General features: G+C 36.8%; 1 protein-coding gene across 2 annotated transcripts in view; it reads left to right on the top strand.

The window, feature by feature from the left end:
- The window catches only part of MRPS35 (mitochondrial ribosomal protein S35), a 36,511-nt gene extending 17,201 nt beyond the window's left edge, over nucleotides 1-19,310 (top strand). For both annotated transcript variants that reach the window (XM_045554125.1, XM_045554124.1), the window contains 2 exons: nucleotides 1,541-1,610; nucleotides 18,186-19,310. In XM_045554125.1, the coding sequence (XP_045410081.1) occupies nucleotides 1,541-1,610; nucleotides 18,186-18,455 (340 nt within the window). In that variant the 3' untranslated portion in view covers nucleotides 18,456-19,310. The remainder of the gene's footprint in view (nucleotides 1-1,540; nucleotides 1,611-18,185) is intronic.
- The last annotated feature ends 2,044 nt before the right edge of the window (nucleotides 19,311-21,354 follow it).

Here is a 21,354-nt window from a genome sequence, read left to right as displayed (position 1 = left end):
CCTCACACTTGCCTACTGTTGCTGTGATCTTTATATACAAGGGGAGGCTTGCTTAACTAAGTTAAGTTGATGTTATTTTTAATCTTGATTTTAATATATCTGTGTATATAAAACTCAGGGAAGATGTTAAAAGAAGATAGATTTGCTAATGATTAAACAGGCTTTTACAAAGTCAATGTATATAAAAACCTTATAGCCCAAAATTTAAATTATTAAATGATCTATGTGGAAAATTTTCAAGGTACTTTTGTAAATAAGCAGAATTTCAGAGCCAGTTTGTAAAAGCAGTATTCAGTTTTATTGTGTATCCATTTATAAATTAGATCATTTACATTTGAGATAAAGGTTATTGGTATATTTTTACTAAATGGCTGCTCTATTTCTAGAATTATATTTTGGGTGTTTCTAAATTATTTCAAAATATAAAAGACCTGCCTTTAGACAAAAGCAAGTGGGCAGATTGCTCTCTCCCTGCCTATCCTAGTTTCTAAGCGTTTGGAGGTGTCAATATCAATTAGGTCTTATATCACGATTCTTAGTGGTGGGAGGGAGGAGGCTGATAGACATGCAGAGATGGCAACATGTGGAGGCAGGAAAAGCTTGGGAACCATGGTTTTTGATTATTGCCGTATGGGGAAAAATTGATTTGAAATATATTGGGAATAGTCCTTTACTATCTTTAGATAATGTTGTATTTTTAGTTTGTGCAACTTAAAAAATACCTTTAAAATGTTATTGTTTGAAATTCTTTAAGTATACAATGATGTCGCTTCTGTTTCTAAGTTTATAAGTATTAGTGTGTGTGTGTTTTTATAGTAATAACTATTGAGAGTAGAGACATTTTAAATAAACTTAAGTACAGAATAAACAGTATAGTTAGAGTCATTGGTCATATGATGATTTTATTATTTTATATTTCAAGTGATTAGAATTGTTTCCTTTTCTGTATTATTTTATTACCCTAAAAGCTTAACATATCATCTCATATGTATGTAGAAGTTTTACCTAACTTTAGGTTATTAGTTCCATTTTAAATATAGCAGCAACAGTGTAGCATTGTATAGTGTAGTTCATTTTTAAAAGAATCACCTCTGGGGAAATCAAGATTAACATTTAGGTTAGCATCTATCATCTATTTATGTCTACCTTTTAAATGAACTCATCAGATATGTTCATACTGTCTGGTAGATTATTAGCACTGAGATGGTGAAGGAAACTTGGACTGGATTTAATCATATTAAAAATAGCATAAAGCTGTTATCAATACAGATACCTCCATTACTCATATGAAAGCAAAGAGATACTTTAAATTAAGATAAAAGTGAGATACTCTAAATTAAGATAAAAGTAACACCAGTATTCAATATCTTCAAGTAGTGAACTACATAGAATATTTTTATTACAAAAACAGAATTTTCCTGAAGCAGAGAAGGAATACCTGGAAATGTTATTTTCTGTATGTAGTATATTGTATATTTTGCAAATTATTCTATATACTGAGTTTTTAGAATTTTGACTTCCTCCATCTTTCTCTTTAAAGGTGCCCTTTAAGGAGACAGAATTATGATTATGCAATGTATCTACTAACAGTTTTATACCACGAGTCTTGGGTAAGTGTGTGTGAATGTTTAATGATTTTGTTAGTGTAATTTAGATGTCAGCCTTTCAAAATATTCTGTGTGGCAAGTACTCAATTGAGTATTTTATGAATCTAAGCATATATGAAGTGTCATAGGTAGCTTCTACTGATATTAAAGGTGAGAATCTTGAAATAGATTATTCAGTCCACCTGAGGACCTTACTGAAATCCTCTGTGTCTAAGCCAGGCACAGTGACTCACACCTGTAATCCCACACTTTGTGAGGCTGAGGTGGGAGGATCACTTGAAGTCAGGAGTTCGAGACTAGCCTGGGCAATATAGCAAGACCCAGTCTCTACAAAAAAATTTAAAAATTAACCAGGCATGGCGGCGCATACCTGTACTTCCAGCTACTCGAGGGGCTTGAGGCAGGACAATTGCTTGAGCCCAGGAATTTGAGGTTACATTTGAGTTTACAGTGAGCTATGATTGTATCGCTGCACTCCAGCCAGGGTGACAGAGCAAGACCCTGTCTCTTAAAAAAAAATAAATTAAAAAAAAAAAAAATTGTATGCCTAAAAGCCTTTAAAATTCAGAGTTTTTGACTTTGGTTTTTGGTTTGACTTTGGGTGAAAGTTCTCAGTTATGAAGACAGTTGTCATCATCTGTATGATTTAAGAATTTATATTAATAATTCATCCTGTTTTTTAAGTAAACTGTAGAACAAAACTCCAAAACTTTATAAAAGGTATTTTAAATGTTTACTAAAATTTTTAGTTAACATATAGCCTTTTATGTGAACATTTGTTAGGGATAATTAAAGGAAATTAATGACAGGTTGATATCCCTTATCTAAAATGCTTGGGACCAGAAATATTTTGAATGTTGGAATTTTCCAGATTTTGGAATATTTGCATATACCTAATGAGCTATCTTGGGGATGAAACCCAAGTCTCAACATGGAATTTATTTATGTTTCATATATACTTTATAAACACAGCCTGAAGGTAACTTTATACAATATTTTTAATCATTTTTGCATGAAATAAAGTTTTGACTGCAACTCATCACATGATGTCAGGTGTGGAATTTTCCACTTGTGGCATCATGTCCGTGCCCAAAACGTTTTGGATTTTTGAGCATTTCAGATTTTGGGTTTTCAGATTGGGGATGCGCAACCTATATTTAAATAGTACTAAAAATAGTCTTGTATCTGAATTTATTGGGTTTTAGTTTAAGTATATACATTTATAAGCAAGATTTTGCTATGCTTGAGCATTAACTCATCTGATTTAAAATTGGTAACTAACATGTTTAGGTAACTCAAAGTTTTAAATATTAATTTTAAAAATTAAAACTTTTAGATACACATACAAATTAAATTTTTTATAGCTTGCCCAACATAGACAGTGAACTCAGGACAGTGAACTCAGTAGCATTTCATATTAGGAACATTTGAAGGAGTAGAAATAGCTGGAGAAGGGGGTCACTCTCTTTAGATGTTCAATGGACTTCATACGAAATAGAGCTTAGATTGATTCTTTTATGACTCTTAGAGATACAACAAGGTGGAAATAATAGTGAGACAGATTGCAATTCAATAAGTGAGAACTTCCTGAGAGAGCCATGGAAGATGCAGGGGGCTACTTTGATAGGTAGAAAATGTTCTATTCATTAGCCACTTAGTGGAGATAGATAAAAGAAACATGCTCCTTGGATAGGTAGTGGATAGGTAGTTAGGTTACAAAGCCTTTGGAACCTCCTTTCAGCCCTGAGATACTGTGATTCTGTGAACACATGCAGCTATTCACTAAACCACTCACAGCATTTCATTGGTATTAATAATAGAACAGTTTTAACGCAAGAGGATAAGTGGGAAGTGAAAGGAAAAAACCTTATTGTGAAATTAGTGAAGAATAAAAAGTAGCTGGTAGCCCTTCTCTTCTTTTGAGGTGTTCTCATTATCATAATTCTTCTGGATTTTCTAGTTCCTGGCTTTAGAAGCAACATCATAATAGCAGTTAATCTCTGTTTCCTGTACAATTGATTTTAGAAATGCTTTTGGCTTAAAATGATTAAGTTCCCTTTTGAACCAGCAGTATGGCTGAAGTAGCTACAACTTGATGGCTGCCGCTTAAGGAATTAATAACAAACAATAAAAACCAACCAGTTTTGAGTCTCTTATTTTGCCAGCAGCCTGTAAAATGAATGTGCCCCAAAGGAAATGACAGGCATAAATAAATTCAGTGAAAGTCGATTTATTGGATTCTTTCTGTGGTTCCATGACATAAAATCCAAACAAGCTTGTATTCTGGATTCACTCAAGAAGCCTTTGATCTTTAATGCTAATTACATTGATGCCAGGATAAGTAAGTATATACAACTGTCCAAAGCAGATAAAATTAAAGAATTCCTATATTAAAATTGGCTCTTGGTCCTTTCTAAACAAGTACCATCAGAAAGAAGCTTTAAGAGAACGTAGATGAGCCGTGAAATTTTGCAGAGCTGGTGGAACAGAATTTTTATTGAATTGAAATTCTTTTTTTCTTCACCAACATGGAATTCATACTTGAAATTGATATTACCACCTGGTATTTAATCAAATATTTAGAGAGCCCCTTTTTAATCTATTGCTTTATTTTTCATAGGCTAGCTTCTGAGCATTTAATACCCAAATATGTGCTTCCCTGAGCTTTTTAACTTTCCCTTGGAGGTTACCTCTAAGTAACATTGAAAGGAAAGTAGTTGGTAGTTTTATGTAGCACATAGTTCTGAAACCCCCCTGAATAAATGTTCATCTAAACTTCAGTATGAGGATGCTTCTGTTGTATACTATTTAAAACAATTTAACTAAAGAGGTATCAAAGTAGACTTCAATAAGCATAAACTTCACAAAGCATAGGCTTCAGGCACACAGGCCTAGGTAATGCTTCAAAGAATGATTATTGCAGTGCTAGGAAGGTAACAAAAGACAAATGTTCACTAGACCAGTTATCCTTCAGCAGTTTAAAGAAGCAGAGAGACTTGTAGAAATTTGGTTTACTTTTTCAGTATTACATGTCGTTAGCATAGGAGTGTATTAAGTTTTAGTCTTTGGAGCCATACAGATGTGGATTTGAATCCCAGGTCCCTTACTCAGTCCTTGTGTAACAGTCAACCATTTAATCCTTGAGGCTCAGTTTTCTTCTAACATTTTTTGGGTGGATAAAGGAGAATTTACATAGTGTCTGGCAAATAGTGGGCTCTCAGTAAATGGCTATTAATATCATTAATAATACAAAAATGAAGAAAAAAATGTTTTTTAGAATTTCAAATTCATTTATTCTTAGTTCCTATATACAACTTATATTTAATTTGACAGAGTTTATACAAGTAAAGTCAGATCTGTACCCTGCTGTATTTAAATTTTCGAACATGTATCCTCATAATCTGACATAACCAATAATAAAACTTCCTTAATTTTAACTTTTTTGTGATATTCTTTAATTTAAACCATCCATAAGGGATTAGGTTAAGAAATGATTGATTGAAACATTTTGCATAGTGACTTACACAAAAGATAGACTAAAACACAAACACTGGGGAAAGGAAAAAGCACTTACTTTAGAAAACTTAGAGATCTGAAATACAGTTTCAGAGGTCCTTAGATGATTTTGATATTGAATTACTGATGGTTGCTTTTTTTAATTTTAAATTTTTGGCTCTTTTATTTGGATTTTTTGACAGTCTTATTGCCAAAACTTTATCTAGCTTTGTAATAAAGTGATTCTGAAAAGTCATGTTACAAAAATTTCTAAGATAATTGTACACTCACTAAGAGTCCGTTTTTAAAGGGGACCTTATTATAAATATTTGTGATAAAAATGAATCCTTTTGCAGAGCTATAATCACCGTTTAATCTGTGAGATTTATGAGTTCATTGTGATTGTGTGTATATGCTCATACACACATGCCTTTCCAAGGTCTATTAGAGACCACTTGAGCAACATTTGCTATGTTGTTTATTCTTTCTTGTATTCAACAACTATATAGTTCTTGTGCACAAGGTATGGTGCTAGATGTTGGTAAAACTCTCAAGAGTAACGATGCTTTGCCCTTACGTGCCTTGATTTCTGGAGGGAAATCAATGGTTATAATATAGTCTATTGAGCTAGGTAATGGAAGTGGGCACATACTGTTATGAGAGGCACAGACAAGGATTAATTCTCCCTGAAAGCTTCATAGGAGTGGTGACTGGTTTTGGAAGATGAGTAGGAGTATGCAGTAGAGAAATGGGTGAAGAACTTTCTAGCCTTATAGCAGAAGTTTGGTGTGACCAGGGCATAGGACTCACAGGGCCGAGGCAGCGGATGAGACTGGCATTTTAAGTGAGAGGCAGATTGTGAAAACCATTGTGTAGCTTATTTAGAGTGTAGATTTGTAACCAGAGGGCAACATTGAGCTGATGTAGCATTTTATGAGTTGTTTGACAATGTACCTTTCACTATTTTAGTGCTTAGGAAAAAGTGAACCATCCTATGTCAAATGTCAAGTGTACTTTCATTAAAAATGGCAAATGTTTGTTGATTGCAAATTATTTGCTTGGTGGTGTTGAATATGGGGGTTAATACATAATGGAAAAACATAATCTCTAATTGACGAACACTGTAGTGGAAGTAAGTGGGTTTGGTAATAAATATTGCAAAAGTGTTAAGGGTTGTTGTAGTTCAGGCTACTGTAACAAATGACCATAGATTGGGTGGCTTAAACAACAGAAACTTATTTCTCACAGTTCTAGAGGCTGGGAAGTTGGAGATCAGGGAGCCAACATGGTTGCTTTAGGTTAAGGGCCCTCTTCCTGGTTTCTGGATGGCTGTCTTCTTGCTGTATCCTCACATGGCAGAGGGCAGAGAGAGAGGAAGCAAGCTGTCTCCTATCTCTTATAAAGGCCCTAGTCCCATCATGAGGACTCCATCCTCATGACCTAATTACCTCCCCAAAGCCCCATCTCCAAATACCATCATATTGGGGAATGGGGTTTCAACATATGAATTTGAGGGGAGGGGACACAAACATTTAGTTTTTAGCAAGGGTTGTCTAATTCCCTATATCATTTTTTATTCTTCTCTTATTCATTTCTTTTATATCCTTCAAGGCTTTAACCTGCCTTGAGCCTCTTATTCTTTGTCTAACCCTTACTTTGTATAGGGTTTACAAGTTAAACTACCTTATTTTACTTTCTAATTATTGGTCACTAGAGCACTTGATTATAGGCATTTGTCTTAGTCACTGTTTTCTTCTATGTATGTTTTGTTTTTCTAACTAATTGTAAGGCCCTCATTAATAGGGATCTGACCTTATATTTTGTACTTCATAGTAGCTAGGTCACTGCTAAGTAAGAAGACTAAATGTTTAATAACAGCTATTGAAACATTGCTTATATTTTGAATTTACATAAATAGGCTTTTGAAATAGAAGGTTTTCAGCTCTACATATATTCTAACGTAAGGTGACAAATCAACAGATAAACTCTCTTTTCCGTAATATAAAATGGAGCACACTTGTTAGATGTTAGCAATAATGAACTTACTGGTATAGATTATTAATAATTATTAGTAAAATTATTACTAATGGTCAAAACTTTACTCTCAGTTTTTAAGAAATGTCTTTGCAACAGTTTGAGATGACAGTTTTCATGAATGTATGATTTGGATTATGGGTAGATAAGGTTTGTTTTTCATTTGATTATTTTTAAAAAATATTTAAAAGAGACTGTTGTAATACTACATTGTTTTGGAAGTTGTCCATAAATTTTTGTTGCCATGAGTTTCTTTCATAATGTAATTTACATTTGACAATATTAACAGAATTTCCTTTGACCAGTAACAGTGAAGAGTGATACCATGTTACAGTTTTACTTGATTCCAGACACATACATCTGGCTTTGTTCTAAAAATGGATCTGTGGTGTGGCTCTGAGAGTCAGCTGTCTCTCTCTGTCTGACGACTTTCTGAGGTTCTTTTTGAATTTCTGTGCTGTTTCAAATGATCACCTTGATAAACACAAAAAAGGAAACCAAAAGGGGGTGAGGTGTAGGAGTTGTTCCATCTTTTAAAAGTGCTTCAAAGTAAGTGCTTCAAAATGGTACTTTTTTCTTTGTTTTAACACAAAGCATTTCGTGTGGCCACCCATTTTAAATTAGTACTAACTTTGAAGATCAGGAGTTAAAAAACTTATCTTATTATAACCTCTTCATTTTATACCTCAGGAAATTAAGACTTAGAGGAAAGATTAGGTACTTTGCCCAAGGTTACAGAGCTTTTTAGTGGAGGAACAGAGACCTGAACTGCAGTTTCAGAGCTTCATATTCTTTCCACGGTATCATATTACTTAGTTTTGTTCAACTTTGACTTTCAGAATGTTATGAAATAAGAGATGAAATCAAATCTGCCTTTAACTGCTTAGTTTGCTCTCTTCTAAAACTTACCAATTGACTAATTGAAAATTCGTCTATCTCTATAACCTGTTTTCAGCTTGGAGTTATATCAGCATCACCTGTGAAGCTTTTTAAAATGCAGATGCTTTTGAAAATACAGAATCAGAATCTGTAGCTGTGAGAACTGGGTGTGTATGGTTTGAAGTCTCCACAGGTGATTTTGGTGCTGAGCCCCAATTGTGAATAACTTCCCCAGCCTTTAAGTGTTGTTCATATGGAAACTGAGTAGAAAGTTGGGATATCACTTTAAAAAAAATCCTTTTAGGCATATTGCTTTTAAGCTGGTTTTTGTACACATATAGGTTGAGAATCCCGAATTCGAAAATCCAGAATCTGAAATGCTCCAAAATCTGAAACTTTTTGAGTACCAACATGACGCTCAAAGGAAATGCTCATTGAAGACTTTCAGATTTCATATTTTCAGATTAGGGATGCTCATCCAGTAAATATAATGCAAATATTCCAAAATCCAAAAGATTAGAAGTCCAAAACACTTGTAGTCCCAAGCATTTTGGATAAGGAGTACTTGACCAGCATCTGGTATCAACTGAGAGTGAGGGGTGGGAATTAGGATGAGGGGCAGGAAGAAATGGGGGGATTTGTCTCTCATACGTACAGCGGAGTTTAGACTTATGTGGTGGGCAGTGGACAGCTGTTGTAGACCCTTGGGGTGGGATGATGCTACATTGAAGATGACAGTCTCATGTCTCTTTGCCTTCAGGCAAGACCTCTTTTTATTGTATAAAGACCTTTAAGAAAAACTCGTGTTCTTCTTTCCCACCCAGTGGTCATAAATCTGAGGGTTATTCTGTTTTCCTTCTCTCCTGATACCTGATAAGTTACCAAATCTTTTCAGTTTTTAGTTTTTAGATAATCTGTTAAAACTATTTCCCCCTCTTTATCCCTACTGCTACTGCCCTAGTATAAGGTCTTCATCATCTTTGACCTGCATAACTGTAATGGCCTTCTGATTGATTTCCTTGTCTCATCCACCTTCCATATTACTATCTGTGGTACCACAGTCGTTTATAAAATCCTTCAGTGGTTCCCTGTTCCCTAGAATAAAGTCTATACTCCTCAGTATGCCATTCACAGCAGTTTACTGCCTCATCACCAGCTGCTCAGTAAACAGGTTATGTACCCTTTACCTCAGCCATTATGGATATAATGTGTTCTTTCATAAATTGGCATATGTTATTCTCTTTGCTTGCAATCCTTTTTTCAAATTGATCAGCCTTGTAAATTCATACGAATCATTTAACACACCTCAAATGTAACCTCTCTTACCTGTTTCCTGCCATCCCTTTTCCCTCCTCCAGTTAGCATTCCTTTTATTACTTTTATGGTAATTGCCTGTGCATGAGTCTGCTCTCCCCATTAGACTGTGAGATCACTGAGGGCAAGAACTGTAGGTTTCATTCATCTTTATATTTCCAGCATCTACTGGAAATATTTCCCCCATCCAGTGTCTGGCATATTTGTGTTCAGTAAATGCTTTTAAAAATTGATCTAAACTGAATTGCATTTCTCCACATATTCAGTTAAAAATTTAGCTTTGGTAGCTGAGAGAACTGACAGTATTTTTTTTTCACTTTTTAATGAATATTTGCCTCTTCCCATTTATTATGATTTTCAAATTACTTGGGATTTTTTTTTTAATGGCTAAACTGTTTTCTCTCATATAGCACAAGGCCTTACTTGTAATCATGAGAAGTGGAATATTACTATGATTCATGTCCTAGGCAAAGGGAATTGTAAATAAGATGGTAGGAGTTGACAAATTTGTGTGTTTAGTGGAGCAGATATTTCTTTGCTTTCTATTACATCAGAATACATTGGCCATTGCATGAATGAGCTGTTATGTTTTTCTTTGTATTAAATTTATGTTTACAAGGAGACAAAAAGATGGTAAGTTCAAATTAAGTTATTCTTTTGTTCTTGTGATGTTCTTTTTAACATGTCTCTAGGTTCCTTAGAACATGTTGTTCAGACACTAACAAGCAGTGTGGTTTTGGGCAAATTATTCAATTGCTCTAGGCTTTAATTTCCTGTTCTGCAAAACAGATAATAGTACACATAAGGTTGTTGTGAGAGTTAAATGAGTTAATCCGTGTAAGGCACTCAGAATATGCCTGGCACATGGTGAGTATTCTAATAGCTGTTCAGCCTCATCCTGTGCCACTCCCCTCTTGTTGGCCTTCATTCACTTCCTTCACTGTGCTAAGCTCTTTCCTGCTTCAGAGCCTTTGTGGATGCTTTCTCCTCTACTGGGATCACAGTCTTCATCCGACTGGCTCCTGTCTAACTTCAGGTCTCTTGTTAGACTGGAAGTTCCAGGAGAACGCAGTGCCTGGCACAGTCATTTTGCAATAAACATATACTGAATGAATGAGTAAATGAATAATTGAGCCAACTGCAAAAGAGAACAGGATCTCATGGAATGCAAAGTTGCCCCTTCATTGTTTGTGGTCAGGGCAGGTTCTCTCTTTTCAGGCAGGGAAGAGAAGAAAGAGTGTGTGTGTGTGTGTGTGTGTGTGTGTGTGTGTGTGAGAGAGAGAGAGAGAGATACATAGAAATTAAATGGTGAAATTATAAATGTTTAATGCTTGAAGTATTAAAATAGGAGTCTACAAATTAATCGAGCTCTGCCTGAATGATAATCAATTTGAGCTTAAAATGATATTTTTACTTGCTCCCAGTAATTTGGATATGCTCTTGTTTGTGCTTTAAAATTAATACGTTCCACAGGCTGGGTACAGTGCCCCATGCCTGTAATCCTAGCACTTTGGGAGGCCGGTGCAGGAGGATGGCTTGAGACCAGGAGTTTGAGACCAGCCTGAGCAACATAGCAAGACCCCATCTCTACAAAAAATAGGAAAATTAGCTGGGCATGGTGGTGTATGCCTGTAGTCCCAGGCTGAGGCAGGAGGATCAGGTGAGCCCAGGAGTTTGAGGCTACAGTGAGCTATGATGATGCCACTGCACTCTAGCCTGGGCAGCAGAATGAGACCTGTCTCAAAAAAAAAAAAAAAAGAACAAAAGAAAAAGTCAGTACATTCCATCCATACTTCAAAAAAGAAGCTCTTAAACAAACTGACCACTTCACTGCCGGGTGTGGTTTTAGAAGCTAAAAATTTGAGAGTAAATTATAAGGGCACAAAATTGTAAATAAAATTTCATCATAGCAATGTTTTAAAAAATGCATTTAGGACATACACAAAGTGTTACCAGTATTGGATTGGCTATCTTTGGGTGATAGAATTTTAGATGATTTTTTTTTTCTTCTACTTTTTAGTAATTTCCATCTTTCCTGTAAAGATTTATATAAAATTGCAACTAGGACAATGTGAGGGTTCTTAGGCTCTGGGCTTTGTTACTTCATAGGCAGTTGCCTAATTTTTTTTCTCTCTGTAGACCAATTTCCTCTCCTCCTCCAATCTGTATGTCAGAAAGCATGACCTTGACTATTTCAGAATTTACAGGACTAACCACCCAGAGGCAGGGGACAAGGAGAGAGAGAAAACTAAAAACTAAACTAAGCTGAATTCTCTGTTTGGATTCAAACTCCAAGGAAAGTACTCTGTTTCAGTCAGGTTTTGTCCAGTAGCTGTGGTCAGACAGGCAAAGTGATACATAGCAGGGCAACAGCTGTCAGGAGGCAGCAACCTGCATGTTGGAATTGCTGGGTAATTGATTGTGAATGAATAAACTGACTTAACTTAGGCTCTTGTGCATCAAAATACTACCAAATTAATAATGGGATTACAGGTATTATTTTTTAAACCATCCATATTTTTTTAAAGAAAAATATAACATTATGGATGAAATGATAATGTCTAAGATTTCCTTCAGTATAGTTCAGTGAGGACATGGGAAGGGGCAGTGAGTGGATACAGGCATACATAATATGAAACAAGCTAATTGTTGAAACTGGGTAATGGATATATGGCAGTTGTGCTTTTGTATATGTTTGAAATATTCTTTAATAGACTTTTTAAAATCACAAAACCGTATTTATTTATTTATTTATTTATTTATTTTTGAGACAGAGTCTCACTTTGTTGCCCTGGCTAGAGTGAGTGCCATGGCGTCAGCCTAGCTCACAGCAACCTCAAACTCCTGGGCTTAAGCGATCCTACTGCCTCAGCCTCCCGAGTAGCTGGGACTACAGGCATGTGCCACCATGCCCGGCTAATTTTTTCTATATATATTTTAGTTGGCCAGCTAATTTCTTTCTATTTTTAGTAGAGATGGGGTCTCGCTCAGGCTGGTCTCGAACTCCTGACCTCGAGTGATCCACCCGCCTCGGCCTCCCAGAGTGCTAGGATTACAGGCGTGAGCCACTGCACCCGGCCCAAAACGTATTTAGTAGTATTAATAGCCTCGTGTAAAATGATTGGTTTATAAATGGAATTAATTTTGTTCCAGTATCAGTTGTGTTTGAATAATGAGGTGTTATTTTAGCCAACTCTATTCTTTATTTCAACTGAAGGGAAATTTCAGCAGTTTAATATGAATGAGCAAATGTATCTTTTTCTAAAATATTTGGATATGAAAACATTAGTTTATAGCTAGGGTGCGCCCTAGTGGTGTTCAGTTTCAGCTTCTCCTAGAACTGCCCAAGCACACAGTAGGTTCTCAGTGAATGTTTGTTGAAAGAATGCCCCATAGTGGTCACAAACCAAAAGAGAGGTTTGTGAACTGTTCTCTTGCAATTTATTTGTTGAAGAAATCTTGTTTTGTGGTTTTCTTGAGGGGTTTCTACCATTTTGATTTTGCTGATAGTATCACCATAGTGTAATTTAACATGTTCCACTGTTACCTATATATTTTTAAAATTGATAGTTGGATCTAGAGGCTTAATCAGATTCTGATTAGAATTTTTGGTAAAACTACTTCGTAGTTGATATTGTAGTCTTCCAGCAGGAGAAGTACTGATATCTAATTGTTTCTCTTTTTGTGAACTTAGCATCCTATCTTTTTAAAATGAGAAGTTTCAGAAAAATTATGGGTTTTTGAAGGTGAAAATTACAGATTTTTATCATAGTGATAGCTACTGTAAAATAAATTTAGGAATTGCTGATCCAGACTAAATTCTCCAAAATTTGGTTTTGCAAACTTTTTTAAATTTAAAAGTTTTTTTTGTATAAGACATATAAGAATTGTCTTCTCAGTTTTAGGTTTGTTGAACTTGGTAAATAAAATCATGGTAAACCTTAGAGGGAGTTAATTAGTATAAAAAAGCTTTAGAATGTCATAGTTGTAATCCCATAGTACAGATTTGATAACTATGTTATAAAGTAACTCTGTCATATATATATATCAATGTAGTTTTCAATTGCCGTCTTTGACTTCTGTTGTATCCAGACTACATTTAAACCCATCTAAGATTTATTAATTTTAGATACATTTTTCAATTCTAGATGTTCATTTGATTCATTTTTATAGATATCAATTATGTTGAAAGTCTTCATTTTTAAATCCATGTTGTTTATCTTTTTCTCTATTTTCTTTAATACGTAGTTATTTTAAAGTTTTGCTAGCTTCATTATCTGGATCAGCTAAAAGTCTGCTTATATTGTTTGTTTTTCCCTTGATTATTAATTACATTTTTTTCTCTTCCAATGTCTACTAATTGTTTATTGCATGCCAGACATTGTGTATAAAAGACCCATAGAAGCTCCATTTGATATTGTCCATCAGAAAAGATTTTCTCTCTTTTTTTCTTAGGCAGACAGGATCAGGGGCTTATCCTTTTAGTCCAGTCTGGATTGGGTTGGGCCATTGCAGCTTTTGTAAGATGTAGTCTTATACTACAGGCATAGCCTTCCAGGCTTTTGATTGGGAACTTGATAAGTCTAACTCTACATCTCTGACAGACTGCTGAAGAGTCACTTGGACCCTTGAGAAGTTTTGAGCTTAGCTTGGTAACCTGTAGCCCCCTTACAGCCTCAAAATCTAGCAGATGTCTTGAGAGGGAGATTGGTTGAGTGGTTAAGCGGACATTCTTCCTTTAGCAGGACTTTGTCTCCTAAACACCCAGATGAGATTATAGATTTCACTCTGCTTTTTAGAAGCCTGGTTGTGACTCTCTAGCTTTCCATATGTAGCCCCAGAATAAAACCAGTCATGTTTGGGGCTTCCCAGATTCCAATCTGTCACACGTTTCTCTTTTCCTAAGTAGAGTCCTTCTGCACGGGCCAAATTCTAGTCTTGTCTGCGCAGAATTAGAAAATGCTCTCAAGGAATAAAATGGCTAGGGATTTCCAGAAGGATCCTTTGACTATTCTTGTAGCCTAGAATTAATATTCATCTAGTCCTCATTGACTCCATAGCTCTCTGATATCCTTAGGATTTTTTGTTTTGGTCAGTTACCTGGGTTTTTCCAGTTATAGCAAAAGTACAACCGTGCTGTGACCTACTACATCCTGTTTGAAAGTGGAAGATGTAATGTAAAATTAAAAGAAAAATTTTTTGGAGCTTTTTCCCCCCAAGCATTTTATATTTATACCTCTTAAATGAAAAACATTCCAAAGTGACAAGTTTCATGGAAAATATTATTGCCTTTATGTCATTGACAAAGTCTAGAAGGTGTTTTGGAATAGCTTAAGACATCATTTCCAGAGCAGCAGCTATTCCAATTAGCTCTGTTCTCTTCACTGACAAGACCCATTTGGTTGACACTCATCTGTGAAAACTTACAGATTAATGACTAGAAAAGATTTCTGTCAAAAGGCAAATATAGTGATAATGCTTAGCTTTTATTTTTCCTGCTTGAAAAACTAAGAAATTCTAAAGATGTAAAGATCTTTTCCTACATTTACCATGGGACTTCAGAAAATTAGATGTCTTTATTAATCATAGCAGCAGCCTGGTGCACAGTCTTGAGTCTCATCATCTTTGTAAGAGGGGCATGTTGTCAGTCGTGTGAGAGTGTGTGTCTGTCTATGTGTGTGTTTTCTAATCTAAATTTGTTTGGACATAAAAAACTTTCACCCAAAGGAGACTGTAGGAAAACTGGAGATAACCTAGTTATGTTTAAGAACAAGTGTTGGCCGGGCACGGTGGCTCACGCCTGTAATCCTAGCACTCTGGGCGGCCAAGGCGGGTGGATCGCTGAAGGTCAGGAGTTCAAGACCAGCCTGAGCAAGAGCGAGACCCCGTCTCTACTAAAAATAGAAAGAAATTATCTGGCCAACTGAAAATATATAGAGAAAAAATTAGCCGGGCATGGTGGCGCATGCCTGTAGTCCCAGCTACTCGGGAGGCTGAGGCAGTAGGATCGCTTAAGCCCAGGAGTTTGAGGTTGCTGTGAGCTAGGCTGATGCCACGGCACCCACTCTAGCCCAGGCAACAAAGTGACACTCTGTCTCAAAAAAAAAAAAAAAAAAAATGTTTAAGCCAAGCATGGTGGCTCATTCCCCCAGTCCCCGCGCTTTGGGAGGCTGAGGTGGGAGGATCACTTGAGCCCAGGAGTTCAAGGCTGCGGTAAGCTATGATCATGCCATTGCACTCCAGCCTGGGTGACAGAGTAGGACCCTGTCTCAAAAAAAAAAAAAAAGCCAGGCATGGTGTCCTGTGCCTATAGTGCTGGCTACTCCAGAGGCTGAGGCAGGAGGGTCACTTGAGCCCAGGAGTTTGAGGTTTCTGTGAGCTGTCATTGTGCCATTGCACCCTCCTGTGGGCAACAGAGTGGGACCCTGTCTCCAAAAAATAAAAAAGAAAAAGAAGAAGTGTTTAACTGAGAAAATTAAATCTAATCTGTGATACATTTATCTGCCCTCTAAATATAATTCTAAAACCCAGAAGGTTTGGAAATAACTTATTTGGGGGCAAATGTGACCTGAATGGATGAGAAGCTTATTTATATTTTTTGTTTATCCCATTTAATGTGAATATTCATATATGTTGCTGCAAAAATTGTAATGTATTAGATTAGAGGCTGCTGCTGTGAACCCCTTCTGGAGGTGTTACAAAATATATGTGCACTGCACATTAACTTTCTAGAATACAAAAGGTTATGAAATTTGAAACCCTCCAAGAGATTGTGAACCTCTATTTAACTTCCATAATATTTAGTTTTCTTATCTGTAGAGATGTTAAAATCTATCCCAGTATGTCTTAATAAGAATTATATGAAATAATTAATATATATAAGCATTTGAGGTACCTGGTATATTGTAAGCATTCAATTTGTTGGGAATGTTTTTATCATTATCTTGGAATTTATATTCAGCTGTGCAGAGTTTGGATCCTAAAGCTAGAATATACTTCACCTGTAAGTTAGAATTGTGAAGAAATTGTGGCATTGTTTTGAAACATTTAAAACATTTCCAAGAGTGGATAGGACCAATAATATATTTAATTTGGAGCATTAGATTTTTTTAAGGGGCTGGCATTTATTCTTGCCCCAAATATTACAGTAAAAATCAGGTGGGGTAGGATAATTTTATCAGTTTTTTTTTTTAAATGTATACATTCAGAGTTTGACTGTTAGAAATTATTTGCAACAGTTATTGCTACCTGCCCCCGACCCTGCCACGGCTAAAGTCTCCTTACCAGATAAAAAAGGGACATACAGTTGATTCTCAACTGGGTATTTCTAGAACATGAGCTGGGACACTGTCCCCAGCCATAAATTCAGTATAGGGAGGTAGGGCAAACAGGCAGGAATTTTGAGTACAAATACCCCACTTGGTTCAAGAATTTGGGAGGCAGGGGTAACATACTCTGTATCTTTTTTCTTTTTTCTTTCTCTTCCTCCTCCCGACACCCTGTATCTTACTGGTTTCTCTTGAAGGAAAGGCACTCAGTTTGAAGGATTCCAAGGAGGATTTCTTCTTCTTGGGGGTCTCTGTGGTGTGGGGAGCCTCTTCCTTGAGTCTCAGTGATCTGAATGGGGTTTGCTGATTCAGTGACATCCCCAGTGACCTGTTTGTGGTTGGCGGGGCTCCTCTTTACCCTTTGAGGGACATATTTCCAGTGTTTTCTTCTCTTTTCATGGGCACTTGTAGTTGGGGTGGGAGTGGGAGTGTGGCACGGGTGGAAATTTTACCTGCTTCTTGGTGCTCACTTAGCTCTGAAGAGCCTTGGAGCTGTGTCTGGTGTCTCTCAAGCTGGTGTCTCTTTCAAGGGGACTTTTCAGAGGTAGAATATTGTTTCCGACAGCCTTACAAATATACTTCTCTTTTAATACTTTACCACCTTTAAAAGAAGTTACTCAGAATAATGGACTATTCCAACGTGGCTTATAGCTCAGAATATTGTGATGTGTTAATTTGGAAAGAATGTGGCTAGCATTCAGCACTTCTTTGAACCAGGGCATATTACTTATTGGCTGCATTGCTTGATTTTTCACATAATGTTACATCTCCATTTAAATCGTAGATCTGGATTATGCTGTATTACTATAGAACCTACCTGTGTTCCCTAGAATAGCATGGTAATAATTTTTGTAAGAAAAAACAAGTAGTAACAATACATTGTTTCTATTATGAGAACAGAAAGTAAAGATAGGCCAGCTGTGGAGGCTCATGCCTATAATCCTAGCACTCTGGGAGGCCGAGGAGAGCGGATCGTTTGAGCTCAGGAGTTCGAGACCAGCCTGAGAAAGAGTGAGACCCCCATCTCTACTAAAAAAATTGAAAGAAATTAGCTGGACAACTAAAAATATATATAGAAAAAATTAGCCAGGTAAGGTGGCGCATGCCTGATAAATACATTCTCCTCTCAGCTCTCATTTTTTTTAACCTCAGAAATGTGAAATATTTTTGTGTTGGGGTTTAGGGAACAAGAATTTTTGCCCTGCAAAAAATGGGTTTTCTATATGTTGGAAAACAGTATAGCTTCATAAATGCAATTTGCAGGGCAGGTAAATTGTAAATGACATGGCTGGCGTTAGTGAGTGGTAACAGAGCTTGACAGGCCGGTGTTGGCAGAACAGCGTGCAGCCCAGTGCTGCCCCAGGTGGGTGGCAGTACTCGGTAAGAGGGTCAGCCAGAGTGCACACGCAGGTGTTGGCCAGCGGCTGGCCACATTTTGCCCACTTCTCTACCCCTGAAAACAAACAAACAAAAAACCTTTGTCTTTTGAATATTTCTCAGAATTCAGAAATTATTTTTTCCTTTTCAGAAAACCGAAGAATGGGAAAAATATAAGACTGAAGCAGACATGGAAGAGTATGTATGGAAAAATAGCTCCTCAGAAAAAAATGTCTTGGAAACACTTCTCCAGATTAAAGCTGCCGAGAAAAATCTGGATGTAAATAAAGAAGAACTCCTTGGTACTAAAGAAGTTGAAGATTACAAAAATTGTGTTGTTACTCTGAAGAATGAAGGGGAAAATGAAAATACCCTTTCTCAGTACAAAGAATCAGTGAAGAGACTATTAAATTTGACATGAATTACAAAGTAGAAAACTCTGCTTTATTTGCTAATTTGATGATATATGTAATCAATATCTAATTGGATATAAAATTGAAAATGTTAAAAAAATCATATCAGAGTTAAGATTAATTCCTTTCATACTGCTCACTGGCAGTAATTATTCCAAAGTTTTCTTATTTGTACACTGGCACAGTTAGACTAATTAGATCTCTGATTTCTTCTGATGGTAAAGTATTTTGATTTTATTTCTACACAATAACTTTAGTATGCATATATACATATACTTAATTGTTACTTTGTCACCTGCCACATTTCTTTCCCCAAGCTGGCATTCAGTGGCTGCTTTCGAGTAATGATTTTGGTTATTTGGGAAGGTAGGCTCAGGACCCAGTGCCCTGACTTACAGGTCAGTACCGGTTCACATGGCTGCCGTCTAGCTGATCCGTTTTTCACAGTTGCCAATTCTGGTCAGAAACAGGTCCTCAGGAGTATTTTCTAACTGGAAATGTTTGTTCCATCCCTCCCTTTTGCGGGCACTTTATGTTGATTCAACTCTGTCGAGCATTCTACTTTCTACATTGTGAGGCTCATTTTGCCAGGCCCAAGCTTGCAGAAAAGTAGAAGTGGAGATGAGCTGGTTTTCATCCCTTTGGATGCCCCAGTTAGAGCTGCCACAGCTCAGAAAGAAGTGACATATAGGACCTTGAATTTAATTGGACTAAATGACAAAATAAGAACTACCCTAAGATATAGTCCGTTGAATTTCGCTGTCAGTTCAGTATTAAGTATACCTGTAAGCTTTTTCTTACCACTTCCATAGTTGTTGACAAGTGATTAATTTAAAATCAAAATAAAGGAATTATTGAGAGTTTATTTGCCTAACAGACTTATTTTGCCTAACAGAATTAGAGAATATAAATAAAAGCCAAAAGGAATTTCAAAACAGTTGCTTAAAACATTTGCATAAAATGAAGGTTGAGCTGGGCACACAATGGGTCCTGCCTGTAATCCCAGCAACTCTGAAGGCTAAGGCAAGAGGATCACCTGAGGCCAGGAGTTCGAGACCAGCCTGGGCAACATAGTGAGACACCCCGCCGCATTTCAAAAAAAAAAAAGAAGGTATGATTTGGTATTGGTAAGGCCAAGGCTCTATAGGATATAAAGGACAATAGGGAAGGAGATATATGTTGTATTCCATTTTATGGAAATAGTGAATGAAAAGCAAAATAGGTAAAACAATTTTTAGATCATGTTTGAACACACTTTAAGAAATATATCAGTTCATTTAGAGACTCATGTGCAGTTAAGGAAAACTCAGATGCAGAAACAGGATTGAAGACAGAAACATTTTGAAAAGAGTAGAAGCTAAGAAGAGGTGTCACTTGGGAACATGTGAAGAAGCGGTAGCTTAGGGTGGTCCATCTGTGTAATGATAGTGTAGATGAGACCAGAGGGAGTAATGATCTGTAATAAAGAATTTGACCAAAGAGAGTTCTGGCCTTTGCCCTCTCTGATAGGAGTGTCTTTAGTCAGGGTGGGTGCTGGCCCCAGAAGATCTGAGGATGGGGCCACCCATGCCAGAAAAACCAGCCACGTGATCTAGGATGATGGCTTTGGGTCAGGTTGTATCAGTCCACCTGGCAGCTGAGATCAACTGCCCAGGCAGACAGTCAATCATACCTACATAATGGAACCAAAAGCTCTGAATACTGAAGCTTGGGCAAACTTCTCTGGTTGGCAGTACTCCATGCATATTGTCACACACTGATCCTGGGAGCTAGGCATTTTGACCCTTCCTGAGCTTCAACCTATGTGCTTCTTCCCTTGGGTGATTTTAATTTCTGTCCTTTCCGTGTAATATACCATAATCATAAGAATAATAGCTTTCATTGAGTTATTCTAGTGAATTTTTGAACCTGAGTGTGTTTTTGGGATGACCACCAAACTTATACAGTCGATGTTAGCAGTGAAGGCAATCATGTAGAGCAGCGGTCCCCAACATTTTTGGCACCAGAAACCAGTTTCATGGAAGACAATTGTTCTACAGGCAGGTGGGGCGGGGGGAGGCAGAGCACAGGTGGTGATGCGAGGGATGGGGAATGGCTGTAAATACAGATGCTGCTTCTCACCCACCACTCACCTGCTGTGTGGCCCAGTTCCCAAGTTTTATGGAAGACAGTTTTTCCATAGATGGGAGTGGTGGGGGGAAGTCTGTGGCCTGGTCTGCGGCTTGGGGGCTGGGGACCGCAGGTGTGGAGGACTGTGCCCTCTTACAGTTTGGCCAACTCCAAGCAACTGACCTGAAGGCTCTGGGGTTGCAGTCATTGATGCCTAATGGCAAAATCTTAGAGCTGAAAGATGAACACAAAACGCCTCAAAAATATAACAGGTGCTATCATTGTAATTTCAACAATAATAAAGCAGCACTTTTTTTTTTTTTAAAGGCTGGTCTAGTGAAGCAGTGGAGTGGAGAAGGAACAAAGGAATCTGAACTGGTTGTGATCAATTAGTTGTAAACACCACTCAGACCAACCCAGCAGCACTATTTGTCATTAATTAAATCCTTGTCCTTTAAAATCTTAATTGATCCAGTGTATACAATGAACACTATCATGTTCATCCTTATAATGAGCATTCACAGAACACTGCTGTATTGATAATGTGGTTATTTCTGACTCCAGCCTCAAGTTGTATATAGCTCAGAAGTTGCTTAAACACTTAGGCAACTAAGATATAGATCAAATATCTTTCATTAATTGTAGGGTGCTTTAATTCTTTCTTTACATAATTTCTTTCCAACATTGGTATTTCATAATACTAGACAGTTATAGGGTTTTTATTGTTAGAAAAAAGGATCTTTTTTTCTAACTTTCTTCCAATAGTTACACCATTGGAAAGATTTTATGGTACTACAT

The sequence above is a fragment of the Lemur catta genome, chromosome 6 (assembly GCF_020740605.2).
Source record: "Lemur catta isolate mLemCat1 chromosome 6, mLemCat1.pri, whole genome shotgun sequence".
Classification (NCBI taxonomy): domain Eukaryota; kingdom Metazoa; phylum Chordata; class Mammalia; order Primates; family Lemuridae; genus Lemur; species Lemur catta.
This window is presented reverse-complemented; position numbering and strand designations above follow the sequence as displayed.